The sequence below is a fragment of the Equus caballus genome, chromosome 20 (assembly GCF_041296265.1).
Source record: "Equus caballus isolate H_3958 breed thoroughbred chromosome 20, TB-T2T, whole genome shotgun sequence".
Classification (NCBI taxonomy): domain Eukaryota; kingdom Metazoa; phylum Chordata; class Mammalia; order Perissodactyla; family Equidae; genus Equus; species Equus caballus.
Genome location: NC_091703.1, coordinates 5,139,827 through 5,161,272, shown reverse-complemented (window position 1 = coordinate 5,161,272; position 21,446 = coordinate 5,139,827). Strand labels below are relative to the sequence as shown.

At 42.0% G+C, this 21,446-nt stretch overlaps 1 protein-coding gene across 2 annotated transcripts in view; it reads right to left on the bottom strand.

Annotated features, from left to right (window-relative positions):
- The window catches only part of BPHL (biphenyl hydrolase like), a 30,741-nt gene that overhangs the window by 6,748 nt on the left and 2,547 nt on the right, over nt 1-21,446 (bottom strand). Inside the window, exons 2-7 of one of the 2 annotated variants that reach the window (XR_011429837.1) lie at nt 16,358-16,461; nt 13,611-13,777; nt 12,221-12,374; nt 5,997-6,115; nt 5,663-5,794; nt 2,155-2,278 (exon numbers count right to left, since the gene is read on the bottom strand). Coding sequence is in view for 1 of the 2 variants with exons in the window: in XM_023624368.2 (XP_023480136.2) it covers nt 2,155-2,278; nt 5,663-5,794; nt 12,221-12,374; nt 13,611-13,777; nt 16,358-16,461 (681 nt within the window). In the remaining variant the exon portion in view is untranslated. The remainder of the gene's footprint in view (nt 1-2,154; nt 2,279-5,662; nt 5,795-5,996; nt 6,116-12,220; nt 12,375-13,610; nt 13,778-16,357; nt 16,462-21,446) is intronic. The other variant, XM_023624368.2, reaches the window with a different exon arrangement.

Genomic DNA, 21,446 nt, shown 5'->3' with positions numbered 1-21,446 from the left:
AAGGCCTGGTGTGCAGAGTCACAGTAGGACTTTGACGCTTAAGGAATCTGCTTTCTTTTTGTGGGGTTCAAAATAAACCCCCTATATTCTAGGGTTCATGCCCAACATCAAGGGCTATTTTAGCAGAGGAAGATAGTAGGTGTAAAATGCAAGCCAGTTTTAGACAACCATTGCTAATAACACTTTACCTTCAACTCACTGGTTCCAAAGAATATTGCCCTAAGAAAATGACCTTCCATAAAATAGTCTACTGGAACAATTAACATCTGAACAGTAAGGGAATATTTTTCTCCCATATTGATGTATTCTGTTGCTAGGAGATGAGTTTGGAACAGAATTCCTAAATTAAACTTTTTTGCAGACTGATTTTTATTGAACCTGGCTCACTAAGGAAACACACTGCATTTACCAAGAGCATCAGTGTGAAAAACCTGTCATTTCTGAAGCCAGAAGACAGATGACAGGTCAGCAGGTATATAATCCAGGCATCTTACCATCATATTAAAATAAGAGTATGTTTGTCACAGGCAGCTGTGCTGCTGGGGTAAAAGCTCTATATTAGGAGGGAAAAAAATCTAGGATTTGCCATGTACTAGCTATGCAACCTTGGAAGATTACTTAACATTTCTCAGCCTTCATTTCCTCATCTGTAAAATGGGGACACTATTTTTTTCATAAGTTGCTGTGAAGTATAATTAGATATTGTATGTAAGATGCCTTTTAAAATATAAAATACCTTATGGATACCGAAATTATATAGGTTTATGGTAATTGTACTTTATTGTAGAATAAGCAGCATGTCCCCCACATTTAAAAATTTTCCAAGAAATTTGTTTGTTAAAATATATCATGGAATAGTATGATGAGGAGGTAGTGGGGCTGTTTCTGAGTCTGCTTTCTCTGCTGGATTGTGGGAGCTCTCAAGACAGAGACCAGTACTAACATACAGGGCAGGGCTGGCCCAAAGTAGGCATCAGAAATTGGCTAACGGAGGGAAAGGAGGAAGAGAGAGAGAGGGAAGGAGAGAGGGAGAGATTTTCTTAGGTCACTAATAAAGCCAATTTGAAAAGAATTCCATAGAATTCCAGATGTCTTGAGTGATGACAGCTTCTCTGGAATTAGTATATAGTCTCTGACAGGGTCAAGGCTCACTTGGATGTTTATTTTCCAGTTAAAAAAAATCAGGCCACTATCTCCTGGTCACACCTTATTTTCTTCTTCAGGATATGCACCCATTGCATATGAAGGAAATACTGAATTTATTCAACCTTGAATTTTCATCTTATATAAATACCAGCAAAAGCTGGCTCCTGTATCAGCCAAAGTATTTAGAATACAAATGTCTATTCCACACAAAAATGTTAGGGACCGAAGAACAGAATTTCTGCTGAAATGTCTTGTGTGGTTCTCTGATGTCCAAGGCTGGTTGGGGGAAACAAGAATGCAAAGAACAAGTGACATGTCTCTGCTGTTTAACTGAGTGGGCCACTAATATGGCTTATGTTGGTATTTTGTGATTCTGAATAACAGCTTTCTCATCTGGTGTGTAGATATTTAAGGCTGAAATAACATGAAAAGTTTACAACATAATTTTAAGTGGAAAAAAAGCAGGAATCAGAGTTGAATATAGACTATGATTATATTTATGGTAAAAAATATTAGAAAGGAGAAACAAAAAATGGTAATAATGGAAGTATGGAAATGGGTGGCAAGCAAAGGGTGATTTGTTTTCTTATTTTTCTTTTACAAATTTTCTTTACTGGGTAGGTAGTGCTTTTATGACAAACTAACCCGAAAATTCCCAAATTATATAACATTGTTTAGTTAACAGTGATCCCTATAAATCTAAACTGTCACCAGTGTTACAGAACTTGGTGCCGATTAGCACATTTGCCTTCACAGCAATAATAAGAGACATTTCTCTGAGGATTTCTTTCCTCCTGATTATCGGTTACTCACAACATCAGGGCTCCTTGTGCTCCATATTCTGGTGGTACGTTAAATGCAGTTGTGCTATTTACTGACATTGGCAAAATAGGGGCAGGGTAAACCTTAAAGAAGCCCAGCCTTCCTGTTTCTTTTTCTTACAGAGCTTCTCCCACTTACCTCCAAAGCGTCCCAGGCCCAGGGTGCCGGGGTGGAGACTGGACTTACCGTGACTCCCTCACATGTTTGTGTATGAAGTCAGCATGGAAGCGCGGGACGAGGGGATCCTTTTCCCCGTGCACAATTAGGGTGGGGCACTGAACCAGAGGCAGCAGGTGCCGACAGATATTACCTGAAAGACAAAGAGCATGGAGAATGTGCTTTGACGGGACTGTCCCCCAAGGTGAGAAGGAGGCGAGGCAGAGAGCTCCACAATTTCACCTCTCTCTGCACCTCAGTGGCCCCGTCTGTAAGAGGTGGTTTTGATCAGATGGGGTCTGAGGGGCCTTCCATCTCTGACATTCTTTGCGTTTCCTTTTCCATTTCTCTACTGTTTTTTCCTTTTAAAGATCTATTAGTAAACATGCAGTTTTTCCTGATTTAAATTCATGATTCATGTAAAACAGAAAAAAACAAAAAACCCACAACTCTTTATACTACACAGGGGCAGTTTCCAGTTTGCAAAACGATGGTAGATGCTTGGCATCTGAAAAGGTTTTCCAGTGAAACAAAGCCTTAAATGGTCCTCAGGGTCCAGCTAGCCCTCAAAGCTTGTACACCTCACAATGAAAATACAATGTACACACAGTAAACAAGCTTCTCTTCATCCCTCCCACCTCCATGATGCTTCTGAGAGATTACCATGACACCCTCATTTATCATGACATTTCTAAGACACATATGATACCACCTGGGCTCCAGCTCCTGTCCTGCCGTCTCCTGCCTATAAAGTTTTGGTGGCTCCTTTACCACGTCAGCCTCCTCCTCGGTCACACAGGGATAATCTTAGTTCCCTGAGGTGGCCACGAGGCTACAAAGAGGTGTCGTAGCTGAGGCTCCGGGCGCCCAGCTCGTTCCTCCTCCTCCTCCCCCTTCCTCCGCCTGCGTCAGGAAGACGGTGCCGTGGCTCTGAGAAAGCAGGGGGCCAGTCCACAGGGTGCTGTCCAGGCACCTGGCCTCTGCCCTCTCTTCGGTTGGGGGTCGCTGCCTGCTAAATGAGAAGGTGATGGGCTGACAAGGGAAATACTTCTCTAGGTCTCTGAAGCTTCCCTCTCCTGTCCTTGGGACGACACACAACTGCCAATTATATAATCAGACGATTAAAGTCAGTATTACTGAGCGCTCACTATGCATCAGGAACTGTTCCAATGCTTTAATACCCATGAAACACTTACAGTAGTTACATGTGTTAACTCATTTTGTATGTACAGTTATTTGTAAATCAAGTGCTTTTAATATAATATTAACAAAAACCTTTTTTTTTTGGTGAGCAGGATTCACCCTAAGCTAGCATCTGTTGCCAATCTTCCTCTTTCGTTTGCTCAAGGAAGATTAGCCCTGAGCTAACATCTGTGCCTCTCTTTCTCTATTTTGTATGTGGGTCACTGCCACAGCATGGCTGACAAGTGGTGTTGGTCTACACCCAGAATCTGAACCTGCAAACTCAGGTTGCCAAAGCAGAACCCGCTGAACTTAACCGCTACACCATGGGGCCAGCCCCCAACAATAACCTTTTATTAAGCACTTACTCTGTACTTGGTAGTGAACTAAAACTAAACATATATAACCTCATTTACTCCTCATGACAACCATATGAAGTAGCTGTTAGCATCTCCAGTTCACAGACAGGAAACCAGCTTAGAGAAGTAGAGGCCCTGCCAGAATCCATTCCATCAGCAAGCCAAGTGGCAGAGTCAGAATTCACACCAGGCCTGTCTGACTCCAAGTCTGTGCAATTAAACCCTGTGCTAAACTGAGTACCCACAAACTTAGTGTACAATTATGAAAAAGGGCTCCTGTCAAATTGATTAGTACAGAAGGGAGATAAGTAGTTCATTAATAGTCTTTCTGTAAAATGATTTATACACTGCTAGATCCTCTATATTATGACATTTTTCCCTCCCTTTCTCTTTTCTTTAAAAATAGACTTTATTTTTTAGACGTTTAGGTTTACAGCAAAATTGAACAGAAGGCACAGAGAGTTCCCCTATACCAGCTGCCCGCCCCCCCCACAGCCTCCCCCACTGTCAACACCCCCACCACTGTGGTACCGTTTCACAATGATGAGCCTACACTGACATGTCGTCATCACCCCACGTCCATAATTCTCCTTAGGCTTCACTCTTGGTGCTGTACATTCTACTGGTTTGGACAGACGTCTGGTGACATTATCCAGCACTACAGCGTCACACAGAGCATCTACACTGCCCCCCAGACCCTCTGTTGAGTTTCCAGTAGGTGAGCAGTGGGGTCTCGCTGTTCTGCCCATCTTTTAATCTGGTTGTTTGCTTTCTTACAGTTCACTTTGTGTCTGCGGACAACAGTCCTTTATCAGACACGTCTTTTGCAAATACTTTCTCCCAGTCTGTGGCTCTTGAAAGTGTCTTTTGAAGAGCAGAAGTTTTTAATTTTAATGAATACAGAACACATTTTTGAACTGCTGATTTAATCTGCTTCTACCTTTGAATCCTCCTACCTTTCCATTGCTCCCTGCAAGAAGCATAAAAATTTACGCCTCATAACTTTGCCTTCTCTAATGGAGAACTGCCTCAGACACTGTTTTACAGCACTTTTGTCTTAAGAGCTGAGGGAAACACTTTCAAGGACCTATTTCTAGGGTGGATACTGCATTTGAACAGGATATATTTGCTGTTCTGAACTTAAACCAAAAAAGCAACATTTCCAAGTATCCTTTCCATTGTGGAAGTTCTGATGGATGACTCATTCTGGAAACGATTACCTAATGGCTCAAATTGGTCCTTCAATCACAACCATTTTGTAACCGAATGTGCTCCAAGATTAGATCTCAGCTACTTTCTATTCTTTCAGCAATTACAAAAAGAAAAATGAGAGATACAAATGTAAATAGTGATATAAAAACAGACTTTAATTCCGAGTTTCTCTTAAAGATGTCAATTCTTACTGATCAGAAATCATGTTAATTTTTCAGATAAAGACAGGTAGACATCTGTTATGGCTAAAGTCATATAACTTAGTTCTGAAGACGGGAGAAGAACTCAATACTCTCTTCCTCATACTAATTCTGCTGGGGCTAAAAGTCATGAGAGAACGTCCCTCCTTTTTGTCCTACTAACGGAGGATGCAGTGGAGAAACACATCTAAACGTGCAGAAAGGAGCAAATATGTTATGCTACGTTGCAGCTTGTTTGTTTTCTAATTACTTATCCTGGAATTTAGAAAATAAAGACTATTTGAGGCTTCTGGAGAATTATTTCGTCGTCACACACAGAGACTTAGAAGAGAAAATGAACAGCCTGCTAGTAAAAACTCAATACTGTGAACCTTTATCCCTAGAGTCTATCTCTACTTGAAGGCAGATTCATCATCTAAGAGCTCGCACTGAACACAATCAGGAGTGTCCTCTGTTCACACATCAGCCAGCAGTAAGAACAGGGGCGAATGCATTAATCCCTGAGGAATTCTGGAACTTGAGGAGAGCAGCTCAAGCAGGCTCTCTAATCAGCGAGGGAGCCGAGAGACAGTTCATGTAACCTACCATCTGGGAGAAGTTTAAACTGCTTTATGCCGTCCACCCACTTCTCACAGGTTTTGGCGAAGTAGTCATACCCATATAGGGTTTCTAGAGGCTTTCTTGTCCTCTCGCTCCATTTAGAAACATCTCGGATGCCTGAAAAATAGAAGCGTGGACAACAGTTCAGTCTCCTATTAATGAAACATTCCAGCACAGTCCACCTCAGAGCCACGGCGCCGGCCGTTCTTTCTGCCTGGACTGCTTGCCCCAGGCCTTCACGGAGCCCACTCCTCACTGCACCCGGGTTGGCGAGGCTGGCCCTCACCCCCTCCCTCCACCTGCTCTGTTCAGCACTTACACTACTTGGTCGTGTTTTCTAGGCCCAGCGCTGAGCGTCTGTCGCCTCACTGGGAGGTAAGCTCCAGTGTGAGGCACTTTGTCTTGTTCCCCACTGTACCTCCTGGGCCTGGACAGGGCCTGCACAAAACAGGGAACAATACGTCTCACCAGGCGAGTGAGACCACATCTGCATTTCACACTTCTGTTAAAGGTAGAAGACAAAAGAAGATGTCCCTAATTACAGTCATCTGATTTAGACCGACATTACTTAAAAAGAGGCGTTTTCTTCTGAATTGCATTTATGAACATTGAGAAAGGCACACAAATCATTTATTCTAATTTCTGCTACTGAAGAAATAGGGGTGTAAAAAGCTAACTACTAATTTCAAACTATATTGCAGATCATTCACTATCAGGAAAGGAAATAACAGCTTAAAAACCACCTTTAAAATGAATAAATACATTCAATTACTTGGCCCAATCTTTCCTGTATGTCTTTAAACACACAGAGAGAAAGACTCTAACACGCCTGCACATGTTAAATACTGCTTCTCCAGAGCTTCTAATGCCGTGCTTCTGCTACTCACTACCTCTTAAAGACAGCACGACATTAACGACAGCATTCACATTGAGCAGTAACCTATACGGCACTCCAGACAGGGCCATGCAACTGGCAGGCACCCAGGATATAGGCAGTGAATGGAAAGAACGGAACAGAGGAAAATCTGCTATTTACAGCTACGACTGCCTTCCAAGGAGGGTAGATCCCGCGGTGGACGGTGCCTGCCTTTTCTTCTGCTGACTGGCTTAACTCTGCAGAGGGAAGCCCAGGGGTGAATGCACAGGCTGAGGAGAGCTGAACTGCTCTGCACAAAAGTGAAAAGACTTCAGAGAGGGGTGTAGAGAAGAAGCCTGAAAATTAGGACTTGGGGAGGAGATTTAGGAAGAAGAAAAACGAGAGCTGGAAGAGGGGGAAACGGAGAGGAGCTAGCAAGAGGTCATGAGGATGGCCAGTAAAAAATTCCCTGTAGATATTTCTACTTTTAGCTCTATAGAAGACCCCACCCCCAAAAGGTCCTCCCACAGTGGAACAACTAGATCTTCCATAAAATACAATTTTTGTTGCATTGTTAGAGTTGCAGTAATTAGTGGAAACTAGAGTAGGAATGTGTGCATGTGCGTGTGTGTGTGTAAGAGAATGGGAGTCCTGAAAATAGAGCAAAGAGTGGTGAGACTACTCAGAGGGCAGGATTGCTTTAGGGGAAATCTAACTGTTAGCTGGGGTGGGTGGGTAGAGCTGAACCTAAGATTCCCGGATTAAGCTGAGACATCACGGGCCCCAGCTGGGATTACCCGGTGGTTCCCAAGAACAGCAAATGCAAATCCTCTGTTAAGAGTAAGCAAACATTCAGTCCTGATCAGAGACCACAAAACAATCCGAATACAGAGCTCATGAAAAACCTAGAAAACTGGAGGAGACAGCTTAAGAAATTATGCAGAATAAGTACTACACAGAAAGACAAGAAGATGAATGAGAGACAGGAAGGATGGAAAGACAAGGTCTACAAAGTCCAACCAGTCCCAGAGGAAGGAGAGGACGAGGAGATGGAGGAGATGCCGTATCTGAAGAAAGAACAGGCGAGAAAATCTTTCAGAACTGATAAGAGATAAGAATCCAAGGAAAAAATCAAATATATTCCAAATACGAGAAATAAAAGAAATTCATACTTAGACACAGAATAGTAAAAGAGCAATATATCAAAGAAAAAGATCTAAAAAACACAGAGAGAAGACACATCACTTCAAAGAAAGGAAAATCAGACTGACAGAACTGCTCAACAGCAAGTAAGGCAGCAGAAGACAGTGGAATAAGAGAGAAAATAATTTTCCAGTTATATTTCTGTACTTAGGCAAACGATATTTCAAGAATGAGAGTGAAATAAAGACATTTTTAGGTAAAAATTGAATTGGCTATTAACAGACCTGCCCTTAAAGAACTTCTGAAAAATAACTTCAGGAAAAAGAGAAATGATCTGAGAAGGAGTATCTGAGACGAAGGAAGGAAAGATGGGTAAAGAAATTGACAAACATGTTGGTAAGTGTAAAAACAAACAAACAAAACTCATGAAGCTAATGAGAAAAGAAAACACTATAACATTTCCTTACATTACAATCAGTTGTGTCCATAAAGAAAGCAAACAGACAAGCCACAAGCTGTTCAGCAAAACTACTAAGACAGTTACGAACCAGCAAGGGGTTACTGATCAGATGATCAACAAACAAAACCCAAAACCCCTGCAAATCAGTAACATTGTAATAATATTGGAAGTGGTCCAGTCATGATCTGGATGGAAAGTCCTTGGGTGTCTGTGCTACTGTTACACGTCACAAGGTAGAATTGTTAAACATATTGTACTATATGGATCAAATATTACATAATAAAAATTTTAGATCAATAAAAAGAAATGAAAAGACATGAATAGGTACAGTACAGAAAAAGAAACCCCAGTGGTGCAAAAACACATAAAAAGATTCTCAATCTTATTAGTAATAGGAAAATGCAAATTAAGACCCCCAATAAGATACCATTTTACAACCATTTGACTGGCTAGAATTAAGAAGTCTGATGATTCCAATTTTTTGTTGAGGATGTAAGTAAAGGAATCTCACACATTGCTGGTGGAAGTGAAAATTTAGTTAGAAAACAATCTGTCACTTGTTAACGTGGTATATTTGCATAACAAATACTCAGCCATTTCAAGTATGGACATATACTCTAGAGAGACACTAATACTCATACGCCCCAGAGGATATGCACAAGAACATTCACAGCAACACTGGAAATAGACCTACTGTCCATTGATAACAGAAAGGGAAAGTAAAACGCAACATGTTTGCCCAGTGGAATATGATACAGATATATCAGGAGTGAATCTTAGAAATGTAATGTTCAGTGAAAAAAATGTCATAGAAGACAATCTACGGTATGAAATCACTTTGTATAGCTCAAAAACAAAACTAAATTACAAATTGTTTACAAATATAAACATGTGGCAAAAGTGTTTTCAAAACGGCATAGGGACGATTGTAGGACTCACGCTGGAGGTAGGGGTGCACTGAGGAGGAAGCACATGGACACAGGGAGAGTATTAACCGCAATCTGTCTGCGCTCCACAGTGGGTTCACGGATGTTGTAATTCATATGTGTCATGTGTGTTGCATTATATGTATAAATGTTATACAATTAAATAAAAATTTAATTATAAAATAATGAATTTAAATAAAATATGATATAAGATAAATTTTAAAAATATATTTAATATATCTTATATAATATAAATATTATATAGCTAATTTATATGTTAAGATATAAAAATGCTTATGTTAAATATTTAATATAAATTTTTAATTTGTATATTTATTATTAGTATATTAATGTTAGTGATATAACATATTATTAATATATAATATAAATATAGTATTTTAAATTTATGTATTTCATAAAGTTTAAAAGGTTCCCTGTGATAGGAAGGCAAGACCTTTTAAGAATCAAGTTCAGTGTGAAGATATTTTTCTTGCTAAAATGTAAATTCCTCTTCTCGGGACAGCAAGAGATCCTTAAAATTAATTAACTCAGCAAAAGCTGGCATTTGGAGCAAGAGGTATCTACAGGAATGTAAAATCTGGGGCAAGATGTTAGACTCCTACAGGAAACACCTGCATCTCAAGGGGCAGGGAGACCCAGCTGCAGCTGGGACAAGCCAGATGTTCCTACTGAGCACTGTGGTTAGGAACACAGCCTTGAAGTCATACTGACTGGGTCTGAATCCCAGCTCTTGCACCTGCTCGTCCTGTGACCCTGGGCAAGTTCCTTAACCTCCCTGTACTAGTTTCCTCATCTGAAAAATGAGAATTATAATAATACTCTGAGATAAAGAGTAAATAAGTTAGACATGAAATGTGCTAACAACAGTAGCTGGCATATAACATGCAATCAAAAATATTCCATGTATTTACATATTTACTTCTGTTAATTTTATTCAAGAGGAAGCCAGTTTTACCCCAAAGTATAATTTCCACCAAAAATAAGTAGTAATTACATTTCATAGTTAAGTTTCTAAAATAACCATTTGAATCAAACTGTTTGTTGATCCAAAACAGAACTAATTTGTATACAAAACGAAAGTGATATTTCTTTTTTGAGCATGTAATTTGTGCTAAGCACTAGAATCATAACGAGAAAGCAGCTCATTCACTCATCATTAATTGGTGACTTAGTCCAGTAAAAACTGTTTGGAGCCTGCCGAGAGTTAGTCAGATACAAACTTGGATGAGACATGGCCTCGGGCCTCAAGCCTTAGCGTCCAGTCAAGAACTTGTAAACCAGCAGTGCAGCAGATTGCAGTGAGTGTCTCGGGAGAGGCTGGGGGCGGACAGCAGAGGGTCGCTGAGCTCGCATGAGCAATGGGAGGGGGTGGCAAATGGGGGTTTCCTACCAGATGCACGGCTGGATCTAAGTCTGGGCGAAGAGAAGTTGGCAAGCAAATGTGGGAGCAGGAACAGCATGTGCAGTGGCACAGAGGCAGAGAGCCATGCCACGTAACACCAGCTTCAGGGCTTTTCAGGTGACTAAGAAAAGGAAGGGTGTGTGGGGGTTGGGGAGACAGAAGTGGTAGGAGATGGACCTAGAAAGGTAGAGGGTCCTGAGTCACTCAAACTTTGTGAGCAAACCTGAGGAGTTTGAACTTTACTTAGCCAGGAAGCTATGGGAGACCTTGACGGATTTTTAAGTAAGCTATAACGAGATTTACATCTTACCCAACTGCTATCAGAGCAGTGTGGAAAGTAGATTGAAACATGCCTACCTTTATGGGCTGAGAGGAAGGATCCAGGGAGAGAAGTCAGTGATAGAGGAGAGGGAGGGAGAACCAAAGGCATCATGTCCTAGAGGCGTGGGAGGGGATGCACCAGCAGCAAAGTGGATCGGCTTACTCTGCACAAGACACACACTCCTCTGAACCAGGTAGGGACACAAGGACAGGCAGGGTACCTATTAGGATTGGTCACTAAATCAGATTCATCATTTAAGAGGTTCAAGATTCTTTACCAAACAGACTGTAAAGAACTAAGATTCTGCAATACAACATTACCATTAAGTGGCTTACTTAAGTCATAGGAATTGTAGAATAGCTGAAAAAAACGAGACTTGTGATATTCTAGTGCATGGGTCTGTATACTTTTTCCGTCAAGGGCCAGAGAGTAAGTATTTTAGGCTTTGCGGGCCAAGACGCAAAATCAAAGACATTATGTAGATTAAAGGCCAGAAACTTCTGACCCTCATGGCCCTAACTGCCTGTGGTGGCGGGTCTGGGATCCAATAGAAACACACTCAGGACTAAAAGCTACCGGCCTGGTGGGCCAGGCCAGCAGGTGGCGTGGTGGGGTAGCCCAGGTCACTTGCGCTTTTGGCACCAGGGACCAAATGTGCCCTTCTCTCCTCCTGAGAGCCCAGTGGTCTCAATTTGGTCAGCATGCTGGAAGCTAAGCAACTCCTGGGTTGCCGACTGAAATTCCACAACTGGGTGCCTGGTAACTGTCAACAGTCGCCAATGTGCAGGTAGCTACCAGCACAGGCCCTAGGCAGCAACTCTGGGAGCAAAGGGGGAAACGGGGATGGAGGGGGACACCCCAGCTTGGTCTCCAGGACTCACAGTGCTAGCCTCCTCGACTGGTGCCCGGGCTTCACAAAACCAGGTGGCTGGCTGAATTTAGCCCACGGGCTGCAGTTTGTTGGCCCCTGTTCTCATGTCTCTAAAAACCTCAAAGATAAGCTTGAAGGACAACCTTAAAAAATATGAATAACACAAAAATTCTTTCCCAAAATATAAGGTTTCATATATGAATACAGTGTTCCATTTTAGACTCATGTCATTTTAAATGAGGTTACGAATAACATCAACTCGTCTTTCCCTGAAGCTCACTATCAGTAGTAGGAAATGTAAACACTGATTTTTCTTAGCCTTTTCCTGAGTCATAAAAGTGTCACTTCTGGAAATAGCTTTAAAACACCAACTGGTTAAATCGCATTACTTTTGTGAGAACTCATTATTCTTCCTACATCAGAGTTAAGAACTGGAAGCTGTTCAGATATGACTTGACAATACAGATCAAAATAACACATGAGAAGGGCAGAGTGAAGAGGAGATGCTACTTGTCATGACACCTCCAGTTCGGGGAACCTACCCTGATAAATCATTTCATCTTCGTCAGTCACATAGGCGTTGGCTCCCCAAATCACCATCTTGCGGATGTAAGACGGGTACTTTGCGGCTGCGATGAGAGCTGTTATACCACCGTCACTCCATCCCAGCAAGGAGACCTGCTTAAACTTCAGAGTCTGTGATAAACACAGTGAAACACACAGCACAGGTTATCGCTTCTCTCAGCTAAAAGAACCTGATAATCAGTAATTATCAGAATCAATACAGCTGTGGGGTTTGGAGTATCAATTGGCAATTAAAGAAAAATCCTAGAGTCCACCATTTGATGACATAAATGTTTTCTCTCAATTAGTTTTGGTGTAAATATAACTGTCATAAAAACCTAACTACATAGTATTGTTTTGAATTATGAGGGAACTGCATTTTCTGGTTGGATAGTCTCAAGGAAGTGGAAACAATGGAGGTCACCTGTACTTGACATGGCAGATGTTTGTGTGCACGCACACCTGAGCAAAGACTTGGAGAACAGTTATGTACATTAGAGATGGAAACTTGAGATTTGCTAGATGAAATGAAGTCACTGCCTCTGGAAAAGCCACTGACTGCAAGTCTGGGAAAAACGGGCTAGAGGCGGGCTGGCATAGAATGGTGTCATGGGGAGGTGATGTTAGTCCTGGGGTAAATCGACCAGGCTCTGAATAAGTGTTCGAGAAAAGGAACAAAGATTACATCTGAGAGATGCTGCCTAGGAGTAAAAATAGAATGACTGGGAAAATTAAATGTAAAGAATTAACAAATATCAGTCCAAGATATTTACTGATAGGACTATAAATTGGTATAACTACTATGGATAATAATTTGGGACTATCTTGTAAAATGAACTTTTGCATCTTCTATAACCCAGCAAGTCATCTTCTAAATATGTATGGACAACAGAATGTTGACAGCACAGCAGTTCTTAGTTGCAAAAAAAAGCAACTTAAAAATTAAGTTATTTATCTACCATTGGAGATAGGTGAAATAAGACAATACATCTGTAAAATAGAATATTATGTGCCTATCATACGACTTACGTAAACTTGTATTTATTGACATGGAAGTATCTCTTTGACAAACTGCTCAATGAAATAGTAAGCTGGAAAAGTATAGCATGATGCCAGCAATATAAAACTGTGTATTTATACATGCAGTGAGACTGGCCAGAAGGGCAGAGCCTCAAAGTCTTGATAGTGCTATCTCTAAAAAGCTGGATTGTAAGATATTCCTACTTTCTTCTTTACACTTATTTGAACTCTCTGAATTTCTGTAGGAATCACATAGTATCACTCTTTTAGAAATAAAAAACAAAACAAAATAAATGAACACAGGCCCAGGCACGCTCCTTCTCCTGGCCTCTTCCCTAAGAGACTCACCTTCATCAAATCAATGGCATCCTTTGCATCCCTTTCAAAAAAATCCACTGGGAAATCTCGATCTGGGGGTCTGGAATGTCCGTACCCTCGAGGATCCCAGGCGACCACTGTGAAGAGCTTCTTGTTTAGGTTCTTAATCTGGGGTCCAAAATCAGTCTCTCCACTTCCTAAAAATAGCCACTTAATTACTGTCAGGCTTTCATTGTTTCAAACATATTACAGTTAAAACAGAAATAATTACAACCTTAAAACAAAGTAACTATTTTCTACTCAAAGTTAGACATCAGAACGTAAGCAGTAAAGCAGCCTTGCAATGATGGAATCCACTAACCCAGGAGCTAACTGCCTTTCCTGGTGGTGTACAGACCTGCCTCTTAACTCCCCCTAGTGGCTACTTTGAGGAGAGAGGCCTTGATTCTTCATTTGGTCCTGTATTTTTTCAGCACTTTTGATACTTCCTCAGCTTAATTTTTTTTTAAGAAAACAAATTCGTGAAACTGCATAGAAATAGACTTACCAATATGATATGCCTCTGGGCTATTTTTTCTTTCTTTTTTTAAATGACTGTTACAAATGAGAGAAATCCCAATAACATTTGTAGACAAATTTATGAGATTTGGGCTAACTTATTCAAAGTAGAATTCTAAAATCCCAGATTTTTTTAATAAACTAATGTGAATAGCTCTGAATATTTTATTTTCTGGCTATAATTAGACACCGGAAAACTAAACTAAAACAGTGAAATGAGGGGGGAGGGCAGGGTGTAGGGAGAAGAAAACAAATTAGTTTGTTGAATTAGAACAGTACAAAACAGCATATGCTAACAAATAGAACTACCTTCTTGAGCCTGTGGTAGACTTGACTGGCAGTCCCCAGCCCACCCATGGAGTCCTGGCCACTGTGTGCACACAGCCACTGCACGTGTATGAAAGGCCAGACCCTCAAGGAGCCCAGTCCAGGGGCAAGGCAGTATTTTATTTATTTATTTTTTTGTGAGGAAGATTGGCCCTGAGCTAACATCTGTCGCCAATCTTCCTCTTTTTGCTTGAGGAAGATTGTCGCTAAGCTAACCTCTGTGCCAATCTTCCTCCATTTTATGTGGGATGCTGTGACAGCATGGCTTGATAAGTCGTGCATAGGTCAGCACCTGGAACTGGAACCTGTGAACCCAGGGCTGCTGAAGCGGAGTGAGCAAACCCAACCACTACGCCACTGGGCCAGCCCAGCATTTTCTTTTTAAAGCCTGCTTGATTTCTAAGGACTCACAGCTCAGGCCATAAATGGATACTAAACATCTTGCTTGAATAACTAGCTATTATTAGAAAATGTCTTTCAAGATGGTACAGGATCATTTAATAAGATACACCTTTCTCAATATCAGGTAATTCAGAAACCCAAGCCAAAAACACAAATGGGTTTCAAGCTCATGTTATTGCTGTGACACTCGAAGCTTCTCTTATGCTCCCTGAACTGGAGAAACTTCCACATAGGAAATACGCTGAAGGAGGGGCAGGTGAGAAGGTGGGAAAAGAAAACAGTCTAACTCAAGACCAATTTCAGAAATAAGAAGACACTAACTTTCTGGCACACAGGTATACATTTGAAGACCAGTGACAAGAATACTTAAATCTTAACAAAATTATTTTAAGGAATATTTAAGGAATAATTACCACTATATGACACCTGAGAAGGAAACACAACAACACTGGTTGCCCATGGGGAGGGGAACTGGGTGCTGGGAGCAGGAGACTGGGAGAGAGAATCTCACTGGTTGATTTTTTGATTTTTGAATCAGATTAATGTTTTACATAAACAGACATTAAGTTGTGGAGTGTTTTATGCCTGGATAATGATCACAATAGTTGTGAAATAATGGAAATCTAAGTGGTAAATTCTTCATGGCTTTTACAGATAACTTTAGTTCTATCCCAGCCACTGGAGTAAATGTCCTCCTTCATTATAATAGCTTAAGGGAAAAAAGATGCTAAATATTATTTAGACAAAGATGCTTCCATAGCTACAACGGTACCACAGTCAGCTGAGGCTCGGTCAAATGGAACCAGGAAGTAGTTGAAAATTTTAGCATTTTACTTTTAGGAGAAAGAAGAAAATCATAAGGAAATAAGTATATATTTGGATTATTTAACTAAATTAAAAATAAAACAGCAATACTCAAACCCTTAAAACCAAGTATGAGATGTCCTGGGATCGCTGGAAACTCCCCCTGGACTTGCTACATGTAAACGACTTATCTGTAAAATGAGATTGAGTCTAGCTGGCTTTACTAGGCTCCACTCATGCCAATCTAATAATTTTGCTTTTCAAACAGGCTTTAAACTAAGTTTTGTTCTTACATCTTATTTTAATTGGACACATAATCAACCACAACTGGGTGATGCTTCTAGCACTGAGAGTCTCTCATCCTGGAACCCCTCAACTCCAGGCAAACTGGGATGGTTGGTCACACACTCATCTTCTACCTACATCCCTTTCCTTGACCCCTCTCATCCTCCCAAATTGTAGGCAACTACACAGTATACTTTCATGGGAAAAACTGAGCATTTAAGGAATAAAAAAATATGTATAGTAGAAAAGTATCTTTCTAAATGACCTAAATTTGATGGCAGAAAATATTACTTAAAGCATTTCAGTAAAGCACTAAAATAATCAATACTTGGCATCTACTATTGTGAATATATCATAGACTACACAGCACGCAAGAGCATTCCATTAAAACACTTCCAGACCCAACATTCCAGGAAGCAGCAAGACGGCATGCTCGCCCTCTCCAGTCCGCTGATAATGCAGGTGGACACCATTCACAGCCACTCTGGCAGAGGTTACTGAGGTGCTGGAAGAGAAAAACCCCAGCCCCAAAGGAAAATTACTTAGCAGTACAAATGTAATATGACAAAACTGCCCTTTTATATACACGAGTCAGCTCCAGTACCCTCCTCAGGCTTCCTGGATTATTTCTATTTGTGCTTTGGTTTTCCAAACCTAAAAAGGGACATGAGTTTGTATCTTCCTTACTAGTCTGCAGATCTGGACTGTGTCTTCATGTTTGAATATCCTACAGCACCAGCCCAGGGCTTACCCTACAAAAGCACTGAGCGGCTTGCTGAAACCAATGGCCATACAGCCCCACGGGCACATGCCTGGTGAGCTGGTGCCAGAGCGCAGGCTGCTGCAAGAGCTCCAGAGTGCAGGCTGCTGCGGGAGCTCTATACAACGAAATGCGAGGGTGAGCACCACCAGCACAGCCCCTGAAGCCATTTGTCTCGACGTGAGCAGGCCTAGAGGAGCTACCTGGACCTTCAGCTGCCTTGGTGTCATTCCCAAGGATGAGGTTGGCTCAGGGCTCATGGGGGAGGCCTTGATCCCAAGGCAGTCCTTTAGGCATATGGTGTCTCGTGTTCTCAGGCCAGCTGCAGAAGGGCTGCAGTCAGGGAAGCCCACCTACACCAACATGGCCAGACTGGTTTTTAAGATGCTGAAATGTGTCTGGGTTGATGGTTAAATAGCCGAGTCCTTAAGCTCCCATCTCAAGAACCCTCCCCCTGCCACTCATCCTTTTTGGCCCAACACCTCCCGTGACACAGCAACTAACTGGACATACTTGGACAGGAGAGGGCCTCAGGCCAGGGCTACTGCCAGGGCCTATTCCGACTGAACGATGCGTGTGCCATACCAGGTGTTCTGCTCTATTACCCTCTCCTCAGCTGCTCTTCCAGCAGCTCCAGGACTATGCAGAGATACACAGCAACAGAGCACATACAAGGCCCCTGCATCAGGCCCAAACAGCCTCCCCACCAATTTCCTAGATGGCTGGGTGCCACGAGGAAGGGCTATTATGGCATACCAGGACAGATGCTGAACAATGTACCGAATATAAGTACATCAAGTCTTAAACAATGCACAATTTCTGGAAAATATGACAGAATCGGATGGTAATGAGGCCTGACATGACTATAAGCTCATTATCTACAGAAATATTACGAGGAGCAATAATAAAGCCACTGAGCAATGGGACTGTCATATTGACACTGCCACGTTTACTTACTATTAATGTCCTACTCCTCCTCTGAGTGATTTTTATTGCTAAGATGGTTCTAAGGTCAAGATAAGAGCAAACAGTACTCTACTAATAAACATTCATTTCAGCAAACGTTTGTTTATTGACATATTTGTTTTGCTCACTGTCCAGGAGGAGAGAAGATACACAGAGATTCACTCTGCAAACCCTCAGGGAGGTGTAGATTGGGACTGAGGAGAGAAGAGCTTGAGGCACACAGTTGGAACAAAGGTTATCAGTATTTCCTGTGTTCAACACAAGGAATGAGGCAGCTCCCTGAACAGAGATGACCAGCGTTTGCACAGCTCATGTTAGTGAGAATGTGTACCTTTATTACTCTCGTGCCCTAAAGATCTTTGAGGGGCTCCTTCCCTCGCAGCAGCAAGGACATGCTTGTAAAATTCAACTGTGCAGTGAGCATGTTATGTGCACTGAGAGGGTCCGCTCACCCCAATCCTTCTCACCGTGCAAGCCAGGGGGTTTTCGTGACTGGGTGTTGCCGACTCTCACTGTCTGCATCTCTCCAGGGGCCCAGGGGCCTGCCCTAGGGCACTGGCTTACAGGGACTCCCTTTCCTTCAGCTTTCACGATCATTCCAAAGTCTCTCCTGCAAAAAACCTCTAACTTCCCTCTGTACTTTCTCCATCTGTGTTTGATTCCCCATTCCAAATTTCTTTTTTTCTCATTATCCCTATCCCATATTCTTCTGTATGCCTAAGAAGAATACAGAAACAAAACCAGGTAGTCCAGAATCGGGCATAACGAGAACTCAAGGGAAGAGTTATTAAGGCAGAACACTTTGCAGTGGCTTTAGAGGAGAGACAGAGATCATCTCAGGGTCTGGTACATATATCTTGGGAACAGTGAAAAAAGCAGCATTTGAGATGAACTTCCAACAAGGGCAAAATTCTGAAAAAAGAATGTGGAGGGGAGGGTGCTTCTAGAAGAAACAGCATGATCGAAGGCCCAGGAGCAAGGGACGTATGTGGGGACAAGGCAGCATTGAGCCTGGCAGGAGTGCGGGGCAAAGAAGGAGCAAAGGTTGGGGCCGAATGGTGCAGAGTCTGCAGCCAGGCTGAGGGAAAGAAAATGTGCCCGGTGCTTTGTCATCAAAGGCCTGTATGTCAGTCACCACACCACCTCTGCCTCATCACATCAGCCTGCCCCTTGGGGTTAACGGAGGCTGCCAAAACCCTTCATTAGACTCCAGGTTGGGGAAACAGGACAGAGGACTGTTTACAAACAAAAGGAAATCAATTTCAAAGATAAAAAAAGTTTTATTTAAAACAATAATAGAGTTATTGAATGATTTATTTTCACATAAGCTCATTGAAATGAGTACGGCATGTTTTCTCAGCTTATCAAGGGGCCCCTCAGACGTCAGTCAGGCCTCAGATAAACAGTGTTATGTGTATGCTGAAGGAAAATCAGGCTGCAGAGCCCGGGCCTTCAACAGCCTTGGCATGAGCTTATTACTCGAAACACATTCAAGACCAAATTTCCCCAAATCTCAGGTAGGAAAAATGAGAGAAAACTTCAGAAAATTTAAAGAACAAAGATGAATCCCTCTCTTCTAGGCTGTCAATTTGTCATTTCCACCGCTTTCTTCCTAATAATCGCTTCTCTAGCCCAATCCTGGGAGACTTATCACTCAGTGACTAGGGCAGAGCCCTGGCATGTGCTCTCAAAAACACTAAGTCCCTAATGTACTGTTCATTCATTCATCCACGTCCTGAACACCTACTTTGTGCTGGGTGCTCCATGCAGCTTGGAAGCTGGCAGGAAAGACAGATAAATAGACCCACAATCAGCAGGTACCAGGCAGTTCGCCAAGTATTATGACAGAGAAGTTAGGGGTGGAGGAGACCCTAGGGGTATAGGCCGCAGACATCAATTCACCAGCTTTCACCAACATCTACACAGCCACCCACTTCGCCCCTTTGGATGACAGCACTTCCTGCCTCCCACTTATCAATGGGGCTCAAACCTAGATGTGAATCATCTGGCAGCCTTTTCAATCTCTGGATTCCCAGCCTGCACAAAATGAAATCTCTGGGGTGGGATCCAGGCAGCTGTAGTTTTAAATTCCCCAAGAGATTCCAATAGGTAACCAAGGCTGAGAACTATACAGAGTGAATTTCTTGGACGAGAAAAAAAAATCCTGTCTCCCACTTAAAAACAGCCTGTAGGAAGGCATGCTCAGCTAGGAGGGCTATGTCTTACTTCCTATCTGTCCTTGACTCCCTCTTTCCAGGAGGGTGGACAGGCAATTTTGTGAAAGGGAAGGAGGTCAGGAGCAACACAACAGCTATGAGTTCCTGATTGAGGGGGCTGAGCTGCTCCCCTGAAAGACAGACAGTTTACTACTGGGGGAGGCAAGCAAATAACAGCTTGGGGCAAATAAAGTGGAACATTTAGTTTAATTATTAAACCAAATAATGCACTTTACTAAGGGCTTCCTTATCTCATTCATTCTGCCATGTGATGCACATTACACTTCACTTAATTTTACCATCGAGGGACCTGAGAACAGAGAGTTTAGGTAACTTGCCCCAGTCACACTGCTAGTAATTTGCAAAGTCAAAATGAGTATCTGACACCAGAGCCTTTGGCATTTTCAGTTTGCTTAGAAATAAAAATGGGGCCACTTAATAAGATACATCCTCACTTTGAAAGTCCTACATATTCTCTATGTCCTGTTTATTCAGCTATGTCTTTTGTATATTTTTGCAAAGTAACCATTAGCTATAATAAAGTATTAGCTACCCCCAGGGCTTGGAGTTACATGAATTTTGATGATTTATTTTTACATCTTTTATACATTGTATCACTAGACATTCGTGTTTGTAACATTACTAATTGTACCTACTAATTACTTAGTTGTTATTACCTCAGACCTTTTACAATCATTGTCTTAAATCCTCACAACAATTCTGCAAGGTGCAAGGCCCAGAGAGATTAAGTAAGTTGCTGACATTTGCACAGCTAGTATGCGGCAATGCGGCCATCTGAACGCCAAAGTGCATGTTTTTTCTGTAACCTCACGGCTGAATACAATCCCCAACAGGACTCCAGCACTGGGGCCACACTCACTTGCCTGCCAGACAGAAGGTGGTGGCAGGCACCAGGGGAAGGAGGCTCTCTGCTTCCCCGGCAGGGCATCCCAAGGGTGAACTCAGAAAACATCTTCAGGAAGATGGTCAGTTTCCGTAAATCACTAATATTCTAACTGTACGCAGCATACAATTTCGGCTGGAAAAGGCTTTTTTGACCTGGTACTGGAACAAACGACTTTACAGATTATGAAGTAAGAGTCAGAGTTCCAAACAACAGACTTACAAACAAGTTTTTGGAACTCTCACCTCAACTGCAGGTCGGACACTGGCTGTTCTGAAGCTGAGGTTTCACAGGAGCGCACCTGTTTACACTGAGCTGCAGCCTTATTTGGGGATTAAACAATACCCCCGTGTGATTTCCCTGTCAGGACAGCTTGGAACTGTATTTACAAAACCGCAGTTCAAAATCCAGAGAAACCTGTTTTTCAGAGACATTTTAGGAGGAAAGATTTGCACTGCTAAGTGGATGAGTCCTTCCCGTAACCATTAAAAAACCTACCGAAACCTTGACATTGGTACAGTCATAGTGACCTTACTTTAATCCCTTTCTGCAAACAGGAAATTGGATAAACTGCCATTTTTCCATGCTGATCTATATAGCTGAGGACACTGACATTTTTCCATGTGTTTCGAAACAGTCCTGAA